General features: G+C 36.6%; 3 protein-coding genes across 3 annotated transcripts in view; 2 read left to right on the top strand and 1 right to left on the bottom strand.

Annotated features, from left to right (window-relative positions):
• Positions 1–22,530, top strand: part of LOC106986173 (olfactory receptor 8K1) — a 56,192-nt gene that overhangs the window by 21,561 nt on the left and 12,101 nt on the right. The gene's annotated exons all lie outside the window — the stretch shown is intronic.
• LOC106986176 (olfactory receptor 8K3-like) lies at positions 1,371–2,448 on the top strand. The gene has a single exon (XM_015084354.3). The coding sequence runs from the start codon at positions 1,492–1,494 to the stop codon at positions 2,446–2,448; it is 957 nt and encodes a 318-aa protein (XP_014939840.3). The 5' UTR covers positions 1,371–1,491.
• LOC106986175 (olfactory receptor 1052) lies at positions 12,454–13,398 on the bottom strand. The gene has a single exon (XM_015084353.3). The coding sequence runs from the start codon at positions 13,390–13,392 to the stop codon at positions 12,454–12,456; it is 939 nt and encodes a 312-aa protein (XP_014939839.2). The 5' UTR covers positions 13,393–13,398.

Here is a 22,530-nt window from a genome sequence, read left to right as displayed (position 1 = left end):
CTGCATTTGATCGTACTTGACCTATTCTGCACCTGTTCATCCTCATAGCATGGACAAAGAAGATATTTCATAGTCCAGAAGAGTTTACATACAAATATGTGAGGAGACCTGCTTTGAGCTAAGTTAGTGCTACCATTAAAAAAAAAAAAAAAAAAAAAAAAACTGGGGCATCTGGGTGGCTCAGTCGGTTAAGTGTCCAACTCTTGATCTTGGCTCAGGTCATGATCTCATAGTTCATGAGTTTGAGCCCCACACAGAGTTCTAGTCCGATGACATGAAGCTTCCTTGGCATTCTGTCTCTTCTTCTCCCTGTCCCTCCTCTATCTCTTCCTGTCTCAAAATAAATAAATAAACTTAAAAAAATAATACAAGCAAACAAACACGACGTACATGATTTTCAAGTAGCATCAGCACAGTGAATCATTCAATTTTCATTTATCCCTCTCAAGAGCCCTACGCAAGGAAGTATTGTTTTGTATATGAGAATAAAGAGTTTTAGCTAAGTTAGATTACTGGCCCAGAGTAACCCTCATATATGCCATAAGTGGAAGTATAACAGACCTTATCTATATAAATCTACCTCATATATTTATGCCACAAAGACAAATAATTCTCAGCTGTAATCCATTATAGTTTTTTTTTAATTTATACACGTGCCCACACACACAGTGCCAATTGTGACAACCGTGTCAGCCTGTATCACCTGTAGGTGTGAAGGATTTTATGGGAATATGTATCAAAGTAGTGGGTTCTGTATATTTTTGAGAATTGGGGATTTTTAATTTTTATTGTATTTATTATATAATTGTATAACATAATTGATTATATATTGACGTGTATATTAAGTTATAGTATTAACTACAATTTATAAATGCCGCTGTGTAATTGCAATTATATCAACGACTAATTGAAAACTTTAAAACATTGTGCCGTATGGTTTCTATGTGTTACAGTCAAATTTTTAACATAGTTTTGATTTAAAAAAATTTTCCTGTGTGTACCTATGTCTATATCTATATCTATATTTATATACGTATATGTTTTTGTATCTACCTATGTATCTATTTTTCTCTCTCTTATTTATCTACTTATCTATCTATACCATCCTGGTCTCTCAAACTTGGCATTATTGCTATTTCTAACTGAATATTGAATATTGCAGGCTGTTTAGAAACAAAACTGACCTCTAATCATCACAAGCCCATAGAGCCCCACCTTCCAGTTGTGACAACCAAAATGTCTTCTAGATATTGATAAAACGACATTCGGTTACAATAAAATTGCCTCCAGTTGAGGACCACTGACTGTCTATGTTTATGTTATACTAGCCTTGGGGGAGATGGCTGCATTTTCAAATATCTGAAATTGGAAAGTTTGGATGTATTTTATTTACATGAGTTTTGCATACTAAAATTCACCCAGGTGATAGTACATGAAATCTACTGACCATGCTGATATCTCTATCCAGAATAGGTTTCCTGATAAGTCTGCATGGAAACACATAATCTAACAATGATCAATGAATTCATTCTCATGGGAATCACAGACCATCCTGAGCTGCAGGCTCCATTATTTGGGCTCTTCCTCATCATCTATATGATCTCAGTGGTGGGCAACCTGGGCATGATCATCCTCACCCAGATGGACTCCAGGCTACAAACACCCATGTACTTCTTCCTCAGACACCTGGCTCTCACCGATCTGGGTTATTCAACAACTGTAGGACCCAAAATGCTAGTCAATTTTGTTGTGGATCAAAATACAATCTCCTATTATTTTTGTGCTATACAGCTCACTTTCTTTCTTGTGTTCATTGTTAGTGAACTTTTTATTCTAACAGCAATGTCCTACGACCGCTATGTGGCCATCTGTCACCCTCTGCACTATCCAGTCATCATGTCACAAAGGGTGTGTCAGGTGCTGGTGGCCATCCTCTATCTCTACAGCACATTTGTGTCTCTTATAGTCACCATAAAGATTTTTAGTTCGTCCTTCTGTGGCTACAATGTCATTAGTCATTTCTACTGTGACAGTCTCCCCTTGATATCTTTGCTTTGCCCAAATACACATGAAACTGAAATGATTATTCTGATTTTAGCCGGTTTTGATTTGATTTCATCCCTTTTGATAGTTATTGTGTCTTACCTCCTGATCCTTGTAGCCATCGTCAGGATGAACTCAGCTGAGGGTAGACATAAGGCTTTTTCTACCTGCGGGTCCCACCTGACAGTGGCCACAGTGTTTTATGGGACTCTGATATTTATGTATGTGCAACCTGAATCCAGTCATTCCTTTGACACTGATAAAGTGGCATCCATATTTTACACCCTTGTTATCCCCATGTTGAATCCCTTGATCTATAGCTTGAGGAACAAGGATGTAAAATATGCAGGACAAAGGATGTGGAAAAAAATATGTAATTTTTTTTTCTTAAAATGCACTGTCTAACATGATTCCTATAAACTAGCTTATGGACTTTAAATTTTTCTCTCTGTGCCTCCGAAGAAAAGAGGAAACACAAATGAGTTCAACATATTTGAAGACAGTTTATAGATTGTCTTATGTGTGCTAGGCACGTCTGACTGTTGTAAATTTATTTGTGAGCAAAATAGTAAAAAACGTTGCCTGCCTTCCAAGAGAAAGGTGGGTTGTGTATGTAAATCAAGTAAATATTATAGTACAGTAGAATGTGTTAGATGGATATACACACAGAGAGACACATAAACACAAAACTATCAAGTCTTTCTGTGTCTTTCTCACCTATATATTGTAAAAATGCAGTGCCTATGTATATGTGTGTGTGTGTGTGTGTGTGTGTGTGTGTGTGTAAGTCCTTTCCTTCTGTGTTAGCCTTCAAACTCTTCCCTGGTATGTTTTGGAATTATTTTAATACTGGTTGTTTCTGTGATATCTGATGATTTGAAGTATTGGGTCATAGTAGTGTGCTCAAACACCTTTATTACAAGCATTGAGATTCCCCTTTCTTCTCCTCAATTTATGAGTCTATTGGCTGAACATACTTGGCAATCCAGCAATCTGAGTGGCCCGTGGTTTGTCTCACAAAGCCCCTTTGGTTGATATCTGAGGATATTCAAATTAAGATAAAGTTTTGAGGGCTCCCTGGTTTGTGCTTTTTCCCTCAACTGGTTGTTCTCAGTAATCTGGCTTGTTGGTTTAGTATGTTATAATATTGCCTTATCTTTTTTAAGAAAAGTAATTACCCATGTTTAAAAAATATGTTCCACTTGTTTTTGTATCCTTGAGTAAGAGGACTATTCTACAATGAATTAATTGTATTGCTTCTCTTTTCTTGGATTGATGTTTCCCAAAATTTATCAATACTTTTTATGCACCATATGTTAATGGACTATCACCATTTACCTGCATTGATTGATTCTCTTACATGTGGGAAGCAAAGGGAAATGAACAATCCTGTTTTTGCACTCTGTCGTACTTCCTTTTTTTTTAGTGTTTATTTATTTTTTGACAGAGAGAGAGAGAGAGACAGCATGAGCAGGGGAGGGTCAGAGAGAGAGGGAAACACAGAATCTGAAGCAGGCTCCAGGCTCTGAGCTGTCAGCACAGAGCCTGACGCGGGGCTCGAACTCACAGACTGTGAGATCATGACCTGAGCTGAAGTCGGCTGCTTAACCAACTGAGCCACCCAGGCGCCCCAAACTCTGTCATACTTCTAAGGTGAATGAGGATGGATACATGGCAAGGACACACAGATCTTGCCTCTCATGCATAGGTAATCTATGTCACTCCACACTTTCCCATGTGCTTATTTTTAATTTCCCCTTTGCCTACTTTTATTCTTCTTAGTATTTCTGGGATTTTACTGAAATTAGGAGTTAATGATAGTTGCTTTGGTCACCATGATGCAATAAAGTCTCTGTTTAGCCAATGGACATTGAATAAAATAATTCATTGGAATAAAATTTAAGAAGTGCATGATCATGGCACTTGCTGTGATAAGCGTTGGGTGTTATATGTAAGTGATGAATCACTAAATTCTACTCCTGCAACCAATATTACCCTATATATTAAGTAGCTAGGATTTTAATAAAAACTTGAACCAAAATTTTTAAAAAGTAAAAAAAAAAAGGAAAAGTACATAATGCAAAGCAATCAACATGCCCTTCCGTAAGTATATGGGTAAGTAAACCATGACACATGCAGACAATGGAATATTATTCAGCACTAAAAAGAAATGATCTATCAAGTCACAGAAAGATATGGTGCAACCATAAATGACTGTTGCTAAGTAAAAGAAGCCAATCTGAAAACACTACTTACAGTATGATTCCAGCTCTACGACACTCTGAAAAAAGGCATAACTATGAAGACAGTACAAAGATCAGTGGTTGCCAGGAGTTAGGGAAGAAGAAGGGATGAATAGAGGAAGAGAGAAAAAATTTAGGGCAGTAAAAATATTTTGCATGAAAGTATAATGGCGGATACGAGATGTTATAGATTTGTCTGAAGCAATAGAAAAGTACAACCCCAAGGATGATTTGTAATATAAATGATAGAGTTTCAGTGAAAATGACGTATCAGTGTAGGTTCATCAAATGTAACAACTGTACCTCTCTACAGGGGAATGTGGATAATGGGACATGGGGAGGCTATGCATTTGTTGGGACAGAGAATATATGAGAAATCTCTGTACCCTCTTAAGTTTACACTAAACCTAAAAATTCTCATAAAAAATAAAGTCTCAAAATAGAAAAAAACTATATTGCATAATACAGTATCATGTGAGGATCAATTTTATCAAACTGTTGATGTCCTTAAAAGGAATCTTTGTGATGGTCATAAAGACTTGTAGGTAATATTATCTCATCTTTGGGTACTGTATGACAGGCATTCTTCGCGTCTTGAATTTTGTCCTCACAACAGCTCTGTGAGATAGATTGTATTAGAATTTTTATTTTTTAATTTATAAAATGGTGATTCAGAGGGGTTAAGTAAGCTGTCAGAGTCCACAACTCATTAGGTGTTAGAACCAGGCTTCAAAGCTGGGTGGTCTAGTTCATTACTAAGGTTTCATGCCCTTAAGACGTACTCTTTATTGTCTCTTAATGTCATTTTTATGTTTCACTGATGTCATCCCAGAGATGACAGAGAGTAAAATTTCCCATAAGCTGATGTCAGACTAGAAAAGGAGAAATAGCAGAGAGATTCATAAAATAATGGAAGCCACGTCTGCACAGAAAAAGAATTCAAGAACGATAAAATCAGTTAATTATAAATAAATGAACTGACTCACAGTAATTAATTAATTAATTAATCAGGCATTTGGGGTTTTTTAAATGTTTATTCATTTTGAGAGAGAGAGAGTGAGAGAGAGAGAGAAAGAGGGGGGAGGGGCAGAGAGAGGGGAAGTAAAAGAATCCCAAGCAGGCTCCACTGTCAGGCCCAGACCCCAATGCAGGAGTCAACGTCACAAAACCGTGCGATTATGACCTGAGCCAAAATCAAGAGTTGGATGTTTAACTGATTGAGCCACCCAGTCGCTCCTATCAGGCATCTCGTAAGGGTGATTTTGCTCAAATAGACAGCCATAACAAAGTGAATGCAGGACAAAGCCTGAGCAAATCTCTAATAAATTGGAGGAGGGCAAGAATTAGCATTAAGTTATCAGAAACATCCTGAAAAGAAATAAACAAGGAGGTTTATATTTTTATATTTATGTTCAAAGTTTGACTCCTTTTGAGAAATAAAAGATAAGGAGAAGCAGAATTACAAAAAAAAAAAAAAAAGCCAAATGTCATTGTTAGTAATTTGTAGTAGGAATTCTGCCAGGGACACTATAAGAGATAGATACTCTTTCAAAAAAAAAAAGTTGGGGGGGGGTGGGGGAGGCCTGTAAGGGGACTATTTATTCTCAATCATCTTCTACTCCTTAGGCTTTGCTGAAATTTTATCCAAGCTTCACTCATTTGGAAAATTAACATAAGGTCAAGAGAATATATTGACTCTGATGTTGTTGTGCAACAGAGCTAGTGAAAAGCCATGAAGTTCAACAGTCCATCACTTTTTTTTTTAATGAAAAACATGGCCCTCTTTCTTGAGCCATGATCTGTTGAGTGACCCATTAAATGCATGGGAAAAACATCCCTAAATGATATAATGGAGAAAGGTAGAGCATTACCTGCAGTTGTGAAGGCTGGGCACCATGTTATTTTAGGGTGTGCCATTCATATAGACTAAGATGTGAAAAACACCTCCCCAATGAAGTAGAATGCATTGAATATTGCCCTGATTCATGTTAACACCCAAAGGCTGTTCAGCACAGTGGTGACGCAGATAAAAAGAACAAGCTATAACTTTATCCACCTCATGAAAAAAAAAAAACTTTATCAGTCAACCTACACAGTTTGTCATCAAAAGAGCTCCTGAAAATATGAGAAAGAGAGAGAGGGAGAGAGAGAGAGATAACTGAGAATGTTGCGTATGAAAGTTAAATGATATTATATTTGGAATAAGGAACGATCTATGATTCATTAAATATCTAATGACCTACAATAATCATAGTATTCCCAGATGTCAAATTGTATCTGCATATGATTTCTTAATTAGAGAAAGGCCCCACTGGGAAAGAAGAAGGATATGGGAATTGACAACTGGTGCCACGTGTATCTCAGAATTCCCTGGAGAAAGAGGAACCACTTGGAGAGCTGAACAGGAATGCTATGAGGTAGAGAAATCTCAGAAGTCATATTACAGGAGAAACTCTATTCTAATTTCTAGTATGTGTGAGTGACTCCCTGGAAGGCACGAAGGGTGTGCCTTCCTATTCCTTACTGTGTTATATTTCAGCAGAAATTCATATTATAGTTACACTCAGTCTTACCTTGATTGTTTCTTTCATGATAAGGATTAAAATACTTTGGATGATATTCCTTAAATCTCAACAAACTTTCATCAAATAGCACATGAAATAAAATAATAACAAAATATATGGTCAGAGGTATCTGCCTATTTATATAATGCACAGCTCAAAATAATAGAAATCAGTCAACCATAGAGTAGACAAAGTAAAAATTCAGATTTTATTCTGTCATAGAAAATTTTGGCATTATTATTATTGTTGTTGTTATTAATTATTATTATTTAAAGTTTTTTTATTTATTTTGAGAGAGCTTATTAGTAGTATTATTATTATTTAAAGTTTATTTATTTATTTTGAGAGAGAGAGAGAGGGAGAGAGAGACCATGAGCAGGGGAGAGACAGAGAGAGGGGGAGAGAGATAATCCCCAGCAAGCTCCACACTGTCAGTGCAGAGCACAACGTGAGACAAAAAACCATGAACCATGAGATCATGACCTGATCCAAAATCAAGATTCAGATGTTTAACCAACAGAGCCACCCAAGCACCCCTGAAAATGTTGGTGTTTTTAAAACTTACCTCTTCATAAAATTTTTCCTTGGTCATCACAGTGCACCTTGATTCCATAGAAATTAGAGATTTATTTTCAAAAAATTGATTTAGAAATAGAACATTATAAAGATTTCTTTCAAGTTTTAATTTTTTACAAAGTCATTAAACTTTCACATGTTTTGTCTACCATAAAGAATTTAATACCTATTAGATAAATGTGATTTCTGTCTCTTGCAAGGTGGATTATACATAGATTAACCTCCTGATTTCAGATCTAGTAATAGTCACGTAAATGGACTTTTTTCCCCTTGTTGCTATTTTTATTTTTATAGCAGTCTCATTGAGATATAATTTACAAGCCATACAATTCACCCATTCTAAGTGTACAATTCAATGATTATAGGATATTCACAGAGTTGTACAACCAACACCACAATCAATTTTAGGACATTTTCATTACCCCAGAAAGAGACCTCGTGCCTATTAGTACTTAGTAGTTACTCCTCATTCTTCATCAACACCTCCAAACCCCAGCCTCAAGCAACCAACAATCTCTTTCCTGCCTCCCTGATTTCATCCATTGGGGCATTTCCTATAAGTGTATTTATACAATATGTGTACCTTTGGGTCTGATGTCTTTCACAGATCTGAAACTTGAACAGTTTTATATTATAAGTCAACGAATCATCTTTTATCTTGTCTGTTTAATAACCTTTCTCTGATAGTGCTTAGCAGAGGAAGGAGGAACTGCCTCATGACTGCCAGAGGGAGAAAAGAAGCCCAGATTCCCCACTCGGTCTCTGTTGACGTCTCTGGTTTTCAGTAGCTCTTTCGATGACAAACTATATAGGTTGATCTGTGAAGGTTCTTTTCATGGGGTTGATAGATATTCCTGAGTTGTACCTTGTTCCTTTTATTTGTCTAATCACTGTGGTCAGCAGCCTTTGGATGTTTACATGAATCGGGACAACACTCAATATATTGTACGGGCATACCTTGGAGATAGTGCAGATTACTGCCACATTAAAGCCAGTGTTACAATAAAGCTGTATCACACTAAATCGAGAGAAACAAATGTTTTGATTCCCCAGTGCCTATATAAGTTGTGTTTACACTATACTATTAAGTATGCAATAGCATTATGTCTAAAAAACAATGTACATATCTCAATTTCAAAAAATGCACTAACCATCATCATCTGAGCTTCCAGAAAGTCGTAATCTTTTTGGTAATGGAGAGTATTGCCTCTATGTTGGTCGCTGCTGACTGATGGGGTGGTGTTGCTGAAGGCTGGAGTGGCTGAGGCAATTTTTTTAAAGCAAGATGACAATGAAATTCACTGCCTCAATTGATTCTTTCTTTCTCAGATGAATTTCTCTGTAGCATGTGATTCTTTTTGGTAGCATTTTACCCACAGTAAAACTACTTTAAAATTGGAGTAGATCCTCTCAAACCCTGACCTGACTTTATCAACTACATTTATCTAATATTCTAAATCCATTGTTGCCCTTCCAATAATCTTCACAACATATTTACCAGGAATAGATGCCATATCAAGAAACCACTTTCTTTGTTCATCCAGAAGAAGCAACTCTTCATCCAACACTGAGGACGGGAGGAGTTGTAGTAGGATGAGGCAATCCAAAAGGAAATGCTGACCGGATACAGTTCCTTGTCCTTCTTCCTTCTGCAGTTAGCCAACATTTCTCTATTCGACCCACCTCACCTCCATTAACTTTTTTTTATGAGATTGCAGCAGTTCAAATATAATGATAATGAAAGAGTCTGAAATATTGTGAGATTACCAAAATGCAACACAGACACAAAATGAGCAGAGGCTGTTGGAAACATAGTGCCAATGCACTGCTCAATGCAGGGTTGCCACAAACCTTTGAGTTGTAAAAAAAAAAAAAAAGTAGTATTTGCAAAGTGCAATAAAGTGAAATGCAATAAAATGAGTTATGCATGTTCTGTATAGGCATTGACCTTATGCATTATTAATAATATTACAACTATGATAATTATTATTACATTGTTGGAAATAACTTTATAGCATTGGCTTCTTATCCCTCTGAATGATTGTAGTATGTATTTTAAATTCATAATGCCTGGGGTTTATCCCTGTTTATGTAGAGAGATTTTTGTTAACTAGTTGAATATGCCTGGCTTGTCAGTTATGAACTAGCAAAAATAAAATCATTGGAATATATTTTCAAATGACTCATGGGCTTTGAGAATCCCAGATTGCATCTACTGACCTTCACAGTAGTAGAACTCAAAAATACATTGAAGAACCTGGGTGGCTTAGTTGGTTAAGCATCCAACGTTGGCTTAGATCATGATCTCAAAATTTATGAGTTTGAACATGGCATTGGGCTCTTTGCTGTCAGCACAGAACATGCCTTGGATCCCTTGTCCCTCTTTTTCCCTGTCCCTCCATCACTTGCACTTTCTTTCTCAAAAATAAATAAACATTGGGGTGCCTGGGTGGCTCAGTCGGTTAAGCATCCGACTTTGGCTCAGGTCATGATCTCATGGTTTGTTAGTTCAAGCCCTGCGTTGAGTTCTGTGCTGACAGCTCAGAGCCTGGAGCCTGCTTCAGATTCTGTGTCTCCTTCTCTCTCTGCCCCTCCCCAACTTGTACTCTGTCTCTCTATGTCTCTCAAAAAATAAATAAATGTAAAAAAAATTTAAATAAAAAAATTAACATTAAAAAGAAATGTTTAAAGAACTCAAAAATACACAAAATTGTACTTAATTTAATGTGAATGCAAATATATTTCCCTCAGATTTATTTTTGTTTGTTAATGGTAAAGGTTGGTATTATTAAATGAAGGAAAACTATCGAATCACTGAGTACTTACCGAACTAAGCCAGTAAGTGCGTGTCAAATTACAGAACCTGATTTTTAAATGTATTCAATGGAATTTTTCTAAATTGTAAGATTCCAGTATGTGAAGTATTTTCTTGGCATTTTTGTTTTGTTTTAAATCTTGAATGAAGAAAAAGAGGATACTTAAAAAGAGAGAAGGTTTTGAATTTACTAAATTACTCTTGTTTAAATTTTTTAATGTTTTATTTATTTTTGAGAGAGAGCATGAGTGGGGGAGGGGCGGAGACAGAGAGAGAGAGAGAGAGAGAGAGAGAGAGAGAGAGAGAGAATCTGAAACAGGCTCCAGGCTCGGAGCTGTCAGTACAGAGCCCGATGAGGAGCTTGAACTCGGGAACAACAAGATCATGACCTAGGCTGAAGTCAAACGCTTAGCCACCTGAGCCACCCAGGCACCCCTACTAAATTAGTCTTTAAATGATCCTATACTGGGGACTAGAACTGAAATACCTGAAGCAGAAATCTTGAGGCTCCTGTTATAATCTCAAAAGTAGTCATTGGGCAGCCAGCTTCCCTCTTCAGAGATTAAGACATAGAAAAGAAAGAAACATGGACCAAATAACAAGCTTTGGAGTGGAAAGTTCTCATTACATTTGTATGGAGGTACCACTAATGATTCTGTACCCAAATTTCAGTGTGTGTATGTGTGTGTGTGTGCACATGTGCACGTGTGTGTGTGTGTGTGTGCATGTGGTTTTCCCACATTTTTTTTCCTCAGTTAAATCTTTATGTTATTTCCAGCCAGAACACCACATAGTGTTGGTGAGAACTAACAGCCCCTGGCATTGCACAAACAAGTCTTGGCTGCCTGTTTTCCTCTCTTCTCCTTTTAGCCCTCCTACTGTTCTCTTTATGCTGCAATCCACGCAGCAGCAATGGCCAGCCTAACTCTGTTGATGTTAGTGGCAAGAAATTTCTAACAGCAGAGAGGAGTCCTGCAATTCAACTCAATATTGACTCCCTCTACCCAGAGATAGTATCAGATCCTCCGGGTTAAATGTTCAGTCCCACAGACTGCCCGCCCCCCTCCCGTCCCCCACTTCAGATGCCAACTCCATGACCAGGTTGTTTATTGTGACTGACCAGCTGAGTCCAAATCAGAGTTTCCAATGACCCCATTCCTCACGGTTAATACATTTGTTAGGGCAGCTCAGGGAACTCAGGAAACCGGTTTATTCACTCCAGAGAAAGTTAAGGCATAGAAGCAAGCCTTCATGAGTATAAAGAAAGAAAACATATAATATATATGTATTTAGGTCAATAACAGTTTCAGATATTTGAATAAGCATATATACATAGGACAAAATATACATGAATAAATGCAAAAACTAAAATTAATTTATTAATTATTTAGGGAAAGCTCATTATTGCATGTTGACGATTGTAACTATCATTTTCTCAAAATGAGGTCACTCATATCTAAGAAGAACAGTAGACAAGTAGCTGCTGTTTGGAAAATATCACTTGAAATAACACCTGTCTTTTTAGTCACCAGGGAGATTTTCCCATATTTAAAATTTAATGCAAGTTTTGGGGTGCCTGGGTGGCTCAGTCAGCTGAACCTCTTGGCTTCCACCCGGGTTATGATGTCATGGTTTGTGAGTTCAAGCCTAGCATTGGGCTCACTGTTGTCAACAGAGAACCCACTTCAGATCCTCTGCCCCCCTCTTTCTCTGTTCCTCCCCTACTCATGCTGTCTCGCTCTAAATGAAAAAAAAATACATACATACATACATACATTTAATGCAAGTTTTACAAATAAAAGAAAAATGTATGCAGTTACCTTTCTGGGCAAATAATTTTTAAGTATCTTAGAAGAACCCCTAATTCTTTATATCTCCAACAGTATATGTCTATTTTTTTCTTTCCGTTTTCCAAACATCAGAAAATACACAATTCTAGGAAGTGATGAAATAAATTTTGTTGAATTAATTTTATTAAAATTGATGCAGATACATATCTCACATGAGCTAAGCTTTGTTATCTGTTCTAAAATGCAGTTATGAATTCAATCACTTTCTACAAAAGTAGAAATACTTTTGTTTTCTCATGTGAAAATGAGTATGTAGAATATATGGTTTGTACTAAGAAACTACAGTTAATTAAATTCATGCGAAAGTTAGTTAAGTAAAGAAGGGACTGGTGGACTGTTGTACAATTCACAGGGACTTGAAATTAACAGGGGAAATGTTTCATCTCTATGGCCCTTTTCACAGCATCCTTTACCTCTTTGTTCCTCAGACTGTAAATAAGTGGGTTTAACATGGGAATCACTAGTGTATAGAACACAGAAACCACCTTCTCCTGCTCCACAGAATACTGGGAACTTGGCTGAATGTAACTAAAGCTTAAGGTACCATAGAATATGGTCACAGAAGTCAGGTGAGAGGCACAGGTGGAGAAGGCTTTCTGTCTACCTGCTGCTGAACTGATCCTCAGGATAGTGATAAAAATGAAAATGTAGGAAATGACCACAATCAAAAAAGTAGCCATGGCAATGACTCCAGAAAAAGTTAAAAGCAGCAACTCATTCTTGGATGTATCAGAACATGACAGCTTTAGCAGTGGGGGAACATCACAGAAGAAGTGGCTAACAACACTGGACCCACAAAAGGACAGTCTTCCCAAGCTTATTGTGTGTATCAATGAGTTGAGCATTCCACCTACGAATGACCCAGTGACCAGCCCTACACACTTCCTTTTAGACATGACTACACTGTAAAGCAAAGGGTTGGCAATGGCCACATAGCGGTCGTAGGCCATCAATGACAGCAAGAAGCCTTCTGTGGTGATAAGCACCCCAAAAAACAAATGCTGCACTATGCAGGCAGAGAATGAGATGGTTTCCCTCACAACCAAGAAGTTGATCAGCATTTTCGGTGCAATAACAGACGAATAGCAGGCATCTATAAATGAAAGGCAGCTTAGGAAAAAGTACATGGGTGTGTGGAGCTTGGGAGTGATTTGGATTAAGAAAATCATGCCCAGATTCCCTGCCAAGGTAATTGCATAAATCACCAAGAACAACACAAAAAGCATGATTTTCAGGTCAGCATTATCTGTCAATCCCAAAAGAATAAATTCAGTAACAGCTGTGAAATTTTCTTCAGCCATTTGTTAATTCCTTATCTTGAAGTCTGATATGAAAAAAAAATAAAGGAATTAGAATGAACAGGACAGTCTGGCATTTAGTAAAAACAAACAGAAACATGTTTAGAGTTGTGTCCTTAAATAAATCATTTTGCTGAATCTAAGTCTACTCATTTATAATAGCTGGAGCTTTATTAAATTGTTTCTTAATTTTTTCAGGGCTACTTATGATTCTATCCAATAAGGAAATATTGAAAAAGCATTTAGACTCTCAAAAATTTTAGTCTGTTTCTATAGTGCCCACCTCAATAGAAAGAAAGGTGATACCAGAATGAGGGACACTGATGGCAAGTGAAAAGAATTTGCAAAGTTAAATTTAAGCTATGGTCTCAACTCTTCTTATTTAGACATGAAAGAAATAAATTACAAGATCTAAGGCAGGGGTTGACCTTCAAGCTGGTGCCATGATACTCTTCAAAGTGCATGGATCCCTGGTTTCTTGTGATGGCTTCTGATGAGCCCTTGGAAGGACACCCCCAGTGAAATCACCTACTCTGAGACCCAGGAAATCACTTATCACTACTGACTTACTGACTTTGGCAAACTCATTTATCTTTTCTCAGACTGCATATAATTACATCTACGTCACATGATTATTGAAAAGAAAATAGGAGATATTGCAAGCAAGATGCTAAATATTGCTTTGAGTGTATAATAAGTACTCAAATTATAGAAAAGATAGTAAGATACATATAACAGAAAAATGATAGATGTAGATTAGATAAAAGATACAGATGATAGATGATAGATAGATGGATAGATAGATAGATAGATAGATAGATAGATAGATGATAGGTAATAGATGATAGATATGTAGGTAGATAAGCAATATATTGATAGGCAATTGCTATGTGAGTTTCTTTAAGGGAAGATGTGGACAAATATAGATCACGAAAAAAATATTTTAGTCAACCAATTTACCTTTCCCCAATTTTTAATATCTGGCTCATTTTATTTAAAATGGCATTTAAATGTAAATGTAAATGGATGGTTTAGCATTTCCTTTGATAAATTACTGGCCCATAAATTTTCACAATTTCTCATATGTTGCTCAGAAACTATCAATATATTTGCCACAGTGCATGAGTGCTTTCAACAAATGATGTTAAGCCCAGACTTTTCATTACTGAATATAACATTAGTCTATCACGTCCCAAGTATCCTATGCAGTGTGATTTCATGAAAATATTTACACATAAAGTGAAACTGAATTAAATCTAAATTATGTGAACTAGTCCTCATTCAAGTGCTCAAGACCCATATGTGACTGGTAGTCAATATGCTGAACAACAGAAATTATAGACATTTCCATCACTGCAGAAAGTTGCATTGGTTAGAATTCTCATGGAACTGTCTGCTTCTTCTTTTCAGAACACCAACTAAAAAACATTTTCTCAAGGAAAGATTGTCTATTGTAAACAGTTTTCATCGTGAGCATACTTAAAAACACGGCACTTCCAAATGGAATTTAGAAATTCAATTATAGTGCTTATTCAGAGATACCCATCCTCTGCAAAATTTAAGATGATACTGAAGCAGAATTGAATGATAAGGTGTTGAGTTAGATGACATAATCTCTAATATTCTTAGCACTCATATGATTCTACGAGACTTAAAACAAATTTTCTAACTAATCTAATTATGAGGAAATTCCAAGAAAAAGAAAAAAAGCTTACAAAACTAATTGAACTTACCAAAAATATTTTAATCTTTCAGCTTTAGAAACTCTGTGTACTTTTCCATGTTTTTTATTGGTGAAAAAGAGTTTCCGTTAATAATTATGTGATATACAGAGTTATTATATTAATAGTATGTATCTAAAGATAACTCCGGGTAAAATAATTGAAGGCAAATTTTATCTATTAATGTACAAGGAGCAGAATAACAAACTAATGAACAGTTTTAACATATTTAATACTTTTCCTCTAAGAGGACAAGTTTGTGCAGAAGGGACATCTATATATATACACACACTTGACATTGGCCTCTAAGGAGATCTATGACAGCTTGAATGTTTTACAGTAACTTAGGACACTGTCTCTCAAGGGAATTTACACTTTCCCATGATTTCTCTATCTCCATAAAGTGTATAATTAACTAAAATGCTATTAATAATTTAAGAAAACATCAAAAAAAGATGGGGAGATTTTTGAAATTCAGTAGCATATAGTAGGAACAATAACTGAAGATAAATCTGTTCAAAAAAAAAGTGAATTACCTAAATGATAGTTAGAGGTTTCTAGGCTTGTTACAAACTTTGTCTTTTTTCTTTTTTTGAAGTTTGTTTATTTATTGTGAGGGGGGAGAGGAAGAGAAAGAAAGAGAGAGAGAAAATCCCAAGCAGGTTCTCCACTGTCAGGGCAGAGCCCAGGGCTCTCCATCCCATGACCTATGAGATCATGACCTGGACAGAAAGCAAGAGTTGGTTGCTCAACCAACTGAGCCACCCAGGTTCCCCCAAACTTTGTCTTTATGCAGATGTTCAAGACACTGACAAATGTTACTACTTTAAAAGCAATGTACGCACACACAGTAAACAAGCAAATTTCTGATGGTTAGGACTCCTATCTCTATTCTTGGTTTAACATGCAGAACGATTTGGAAGAAATCCTGCTTAAAATCCGGCTTAGAGTCAGTGCTTACACTCACCAAACTAATGTTTACTGATGGATGATACACTCTAGGCTTTATGGTACAAACTAGAGATGAGGGGTTATCGAAAATAATGGAATATTCGTTTTAAGAAAGATTGGAGCATAAACATCCTCCCAAAGACACTTACATCAGAATATCTAGATATCTGTTCAAAGAAAGTAGATAATCATGGAGGGAAATAGGAGGATGCTAAAAATCAGACTGATAAGGGAAAATTGTAGCATGTCTTTTCTGAGCGCTTTTGTCAATCTCTGTAACTGGAATCTGGATTTTAATAAGCCTGCTGCGGAAAACCACTGAAAATTGGAGAACACAAATGTGACAGATGTTTTCAGATATTTGATGATTGGCAGCACACTACTGTGATCTGTAAGGGGCACGTTTACTGGTTCCTGACACGGGGTGGTGGTTGGGAACACGTGGAGAACACAATAGTCACATTGAAATGAAAAGACAAAATCATATCAGGAAGGGCTGGGGTGCTTGAAATGTGGGAGCTTAGTCCTGGAGTAGAAAGGCCTAAGCAAAGTGATTAAGATGTTGACATGACGTTTGAGACTTTGGATGACTTCCGAAGTGCACATATTAAGAGAAGACCCCATAAGTCCAGATCAGGAACAACTACCAGGGAAAAAGAAATCATCAGGGATCTGTATGATGAAAGCTACTGATTCACACAGGATATATCAGATATATTTAAATTCTGCCAAAATTTAGTGAGGAAATTTATTGACTATCTAGGGCTTCCAATGGAGATAGCAAAAGAGAAAAGAACTCACCCCAGAGGAAAAGATTCACTATACTCCATTTTAACACAGCTCAATATTAACTTTCAACAGGATTAAGTAGAATGTCAAGTAAATAAAAGTAAACAAACTCCTTGCCAAAAGAAAACTCAACACTGTTTAAAGAAAGATGTAAAAATTCTCTACTCAACTGCAGAATGTTTGCAAGGTTTAGCATCTAAAGTTATATTTCTCTGCAGGTTGAAAAAACAGGAAAATGTTATCCATAACCCCAGGAAAAATAAATCATCGGTATTAGACCTATAAATAACAGAGGTAATAGAAATAGGAGATTAGGACTTTAAAACAATTGCAAATATTTGCAAGAATTTAAAGGAAAACATGGATATTAAAAAAAGAAACAGGAATTATGATAGAGAACCTAAATGAGTTACTAGGGGCAGAGGTAATATCAGTCATAAGCATTTTATTGTTCTTTTTTTTAAGTTTATTTATTTATTTTGAGAGAGAGAGAGAGAGAGAGAAAGAGAGAGAGAAAGACCACAAGCAGGGGAGGGGCAAAGAGAGGGAGAGAGAGAATCTCAAGCAGGAGAGAAAGAACCCCAACCAGGCTCTCAGTACAGAGCCCGACACAGGGCTCAAGCTCATAAACTTTGAGATGATGACCTGAGCTGAAATCAAGCTTCAAGCGCTTAACTGACTGAGCCACTCAGGCATCTCTTATTCATTATTTTTTTTTACAGCAAACTAGATACTGCATAAAAAAACAATTAGTGAATTTGAAAAGACAATAGATTTTACTCTTAATGAGTACAGTTCGTGGGAATCAAAGATTGGTAGGATCTCAGCTCAGAAAACATTATACTTGAGGCAATCATTATGGCAACACATTGCATTACAATCATTGTCACAGGTTTGCCATATGAAAGGTCAAGGCATGTATATCAGTCATTTAAAGATGAGGCTTTAATTTCAAATCTTCTACTTGTCAGCCATGTGACTTACGGCAAGTTATCTGAGTTTGGTGTCCTTTGAATATGGAAATAGTAATATCTATCTTACTGAGGTTAAATGATGTATTTTAACCCAGTGCCTACTGATATGCTTGTATTCTAATAATAAATTCCAAGAAAAATTCTTGTCCAATTACAATGTTATTGTCAAATGTATCCATGATTTTTGGAGCTATTCCAGTTTTACTGGGATAAAGCTGATGTCAAACTATTTTCCATTGTTACTTTCATCACTGACTCTGAATGAGTGTATTTATATCATGTAGGTCTCCATGGAGCTGTACATTATCATTTACGTTGTTTTGTTCCTTTCCTTGAATTGTCCCTTACATTTTTTCACTAGGGAATATGTAGGATATCCTCAATAATTAGTAGGTACCACAAAGCAACTTAAAAATATCTCTCAGATGATTTGGGCACATCATCTGAATGAATTACATGTAACTTCCTCAGGGAGCATTGCAAAGAAGAGGAGAAACATAAATTCTCCCTGCCCAAAGGAAAAGTAAGAGTAATTTAGGAGAAGAAAATCCAGTCTATTAAAGGTGAGTAGATAGGACTTGTTAATTTTGATTATCACTTGGACGCTGGTAATTTCTCATGATTCCTGGCTTCTGATCATGGACACTCCCATGGTCACTGACAGCAGATTCTTTCTAACACACCACAAAAATTCATTATACTTTTTGTTAACTGAGGTTCCCTGGAGTAGAATTGTCTTTTTAGGGCACTAAATCCTATGAATTGACTATATGTCATAGATCCATTTGATCTGTGAGAGTTGATAGTGGAATTTGGATATTACAGGTGAAGAGGAAGTCAAAAGTATCTGAAAACATCAATATTGGTCTCATCAACTAGAAACTGTTAAGGTTAGGATTTCTGCATAAACTACAGTTACATATGGGTTTCATATTAACAACAAATAATTTGTAGTATGTGTCCTATGTAATGTTTAATAATATTCTTTAATATGAATATATCCAATGAAATATTTGAAAAAGAATATTTTAAAATATATTATTACCCATGCAATATTTTATAAACTACAAATAATTTTAATATAAGGACTCCCAGGCATGAGCTTGTAAAAATTTAGTTGTTAGTTTTTTGTTTTTTGTTTTTTGGTTTTGGTTTTGGTTTTTTTTTTTTCCCGACTGAGTTGCTTGCTACTTGATTTCTTTATTCAGAATGGGATTTATAAACTAATTGAGTAGCCTGGGAAATAAATAGAATGACTTTTAAGAATTATGGGGAAAGCCCTGAACCCCAAATAATTCCTACCTAATATTACCATGTCTGAAGATTGAAAAGTCATTTGCAATATGTCGTTTTTTATATCCTGTTTTAATGGTTAGCCCTAAATGGAAGTATTTAAAATGTATGCATCAAGATGTTCAAAACTGGGGCGCCTGGGTGGCTCAGTTGGCTAAGCATCTGACTTCGGCTCAGGTCACCATCTCGCGGTTTGTGGGTTCGAGCCCCGCATTGGGCTCTGTGCTGACAGCTCAGAGCCTGGAGCCTGCTTCAGATTCTGTGTCTCTCCATCTCTCGGCCCCTCCCCTGCTCATGCTCCGTGTCTCTCTGTCTCTCAATAATAAATAAATGTTAAAAAAAAATTAAAAAAAAAGATGTTCAAAACTGATCAGATATCCTTTTCAAAATAAGAATGGATAGGGTGTCGATATCTCTTTAAGACCTTAGTAGCCATTCTTTTTGATAAATACTCAGAAGCAGGGTTCCTAGATCATATGCGGAATTGCTCATCAACAGGTATAAAGTTTCAGTTATGTGAGATGAGTAAGATCTAGAGATGTATCATAGAACATCGTGCCTCGTTAACAATGCTGTGTTGTAGAGTTAAAAATCTTTTAACTATGTAGATCTCATGTCAATTATTTTTATAATAAAATAAAAATTAAAAGAGAAAAAAAACAGGGCGAAAGAATCCAGATATCTTCAGAGAGAGGTAAAAACTGACACTGAAAATGGAGAGAAACTCAATACACACTAGACTAGTAGTTAGCAATACATGGACGACTTCAAAGTGGTGGGATTGGTACCAGAATTCTGAATCCCTTTGTTAAGCCGGTGCATTTTCCGTTCTGTGGGAAAACCCATGACAGCAGGTCCGGCGACCCTTGGCACTTACTCGTGCAAGAGGAAGGGCCCTGAAAGCAGGGAGGAACTCAAGGCAGAAACAATAGACAGTATCATCCAGGAAGATGGGATGGTATCTCCCGTACTGCCTCTCTCGTCCATGCCCACTCCGGGGATCAAAGTGGCTGACTCAACACTAAAAATTATCAGATTCTTAGAATTCTATCTGCCAGCTGCCACCGGGTAGCTTCAGACTCCAGCTGGCCTGTGGTAGGCTCCCGGGAGTTTCATCTGATAGGTAGAAGCGTCTACCTTAACCCCCTTGGACTGCTAGTTGTACTGACTAAAGCTACACATCTTGTTACGTGAAAGTAATTCTATTCGGTATTTTATCTGACTGAATATGTTCCATTCCAATTCCTTCTCCACTTGAAAATCATGCTAACAGAGTTCCGAATGTTCACTGAAAAACAGTGGGAAAGGAAGGGAATCCAGGTGGATTGAGCTAAAGCAGTTTCACTGTCTTCAATCACTTTGTTTCACTGACTTCCAATGTAAATTTTATGACATGAAGGCGACACTTATCAGAGAAGTATTTGCAAATCACAGTGTTGTGCCCTACGTATATCCCTTTGTGGAATTTGAGAAATAAATTGACATAATAAACACTCAAATAAACCTGTTAAATGTTTCGTAGACCTTATCATATCCACAGTGGAAGAATCAATCTATGCATATAAATAAGCAAAGCAGAGGCAATATAGCATGTAAAATTCAATATTCAAAATCCCTGAATATTGATATAAACTGTATATTTTAGCAGGAGTGGATCCAAACCTTGTGCATTTTGAGGCTTATGCTAATTTGAGATCGTTCTTTAAAAAAAAAAAAAAAGAAATAGGGGAGCTTGGGTGGCTCAGTCAGTCAAGCGGCAGACTCTTGATTTCAGCTCAGGTCATGACGTCATGATTTGTGAGTTCAAATCCCACAATGGGCTCTGTGCTGGCAGCTTGGAGCCTGCTCCCAATCCTCTGTCTCCCTCTCTCTGACCCTTCCCTGCTTGTACTCTCTCTCTCTCTCTCTCTCAAAAATAAATGAATGTTAAAAAAAAAAAATTTAAAAGAGAAGAAATAAAACTATGCATGTAAGTTGCAATGTAAATGTGAATATTTATTTACAATGGAAACATAATCTTAAAGTTCAGCTCTGAAACTAATAATCAAAAGCATCATAAAATCTTGGGGTGCCTGGGTGGCTCAGTCAGGTAAGCCTGATTTTGGCTCAGGTCATGATCTCAGGGTTTTGAGTTTGAGTCCCACGTGGGGCTCTGTACTGACAATGCAGAGCCTGCTTAGGATTCTCTCTCTGTCCCTCCCCCTCCCTCACTCATGCTGTCTCTGTCTCTATCTCTCTCTGATTTTCAAAAAAAAGCATCATAATATCCATAAATATGTTCTTATTAATGACATACATCTCAGCATATTGGGTGGTAAGAGTGTTCTTAACAGCTGTTCTTACACCAAATGGATGGCACTTTTCAGTGATAAATATCATTGATTTTGAACCATAGAGATATATTCAGTAACCATCAAATAAAGTATTGTTTACTCAACCTCTCTTTAACTGGATCCCACAAATGTCCTCAGACATGACAAACTATCTTGACATTAGCTGAAGGATGATGGAGAAGTTGGAATGGAGAGAGAAAATGAGCTTAATTGATCAAGGTTAAAATATTTTACATTTGCAACATTTACAAAGATATATTACTTTGTTAGTTCATGCCGAAGGCCTCATTCATGGCCTTGAAAATGCAAATGAGGAACCTAAATCTTAAACTGCATTGCCTCCAGATTCTTTCTGCTTCTTTCATTAAGAATATCAAAATTTCACTGGAATTATCATACAAAAATGGAAGTGTACAAAAGGAAAATTGATACCATTGTGTAGATGAAATAAAGTCTAATAAATCTGTATTAATGCTTATATGGCTTTTTACTTTTTTTATGAATAGACTTTTATTTTATTTCATTTTTTAAATATAAAATTTATTGTCAAATTGGTTTCCATACAACACCCAGTGCTCATCCCAACAGGTGCCCTCCTCAATGCCCATCACCCACTCTCCCCTCCCTCCCACCCCCCATCAGCCCTCAGTTTCTTCTCAGTTTTTAAGAGTCTCTTATGCTTTGGCTCTCTCCCACTCTAACCTCTTTTTCTTTCCTTCCCCTCCCCCATGGGTTTCTATTAAGTTTCTCAGGATCCACATAAGAGTGAAACCATGTGGTATCTGTCTTTCTCTGTATGGCTTATTTCACTTAGCATCACACTCTCCAGTTCCATCCACGTTGCTACAAAAGGCCAGATTTCATTCTTTCTCATTGCCAAGTAGTATTCCCTTGTATATATAAACCACATCTTCTTTATCCACTCATCAGTTGATGGACATTTAGGCTGTTTCCATAATTTGGCTATTGTTGAGAGTGCTGCTATAAACATTGGGGAACAAGTGCCCCTATGCATCAGCGCTCCTGTATCCCTTGGGTAGATTCCTAGCAGGGCTATTGCTGGGTCATAGGGTAAGTCTA

Source organism: Acinonyx jubatus, chromosome D1 (genome assembly GCF_027475565.1).
Source record: "Acinonyx jubatus isolate Ajub_Pintada_27869175 chromosome D1, VMU_Ajub_asm_v1.0, whole genome shotgun sequence".
Classification (NCBI taxonomy): Eukaryota; Metazoa; Chordata; class Mammalia; order Carnivora; family Felidae; genus Acinonyx; species Acinonyx jubatus.
The sequence above is the reverse complement of the archived record's forward strand: the minus strand, read 5'-3'. Positions and strand labels throughout refer to the sequence as shown.

Excerpts from the sequence above, each read along its gene's own strand:
- LOC106986175 (XM_015084353.3), bottom strand. The coding sequence starts at position 13,392 with ATGGCTGAAGAAAATTTCACAGCTGTTACTGAATTTATTCTTTTGGGA.
- LOC106986176 (XM_015084354.3), top strand. The coding sequence starts at position 1,492 with ATGGAAACACATAATCTAACAATGATCAATGAATTCATTCTCATGGGA.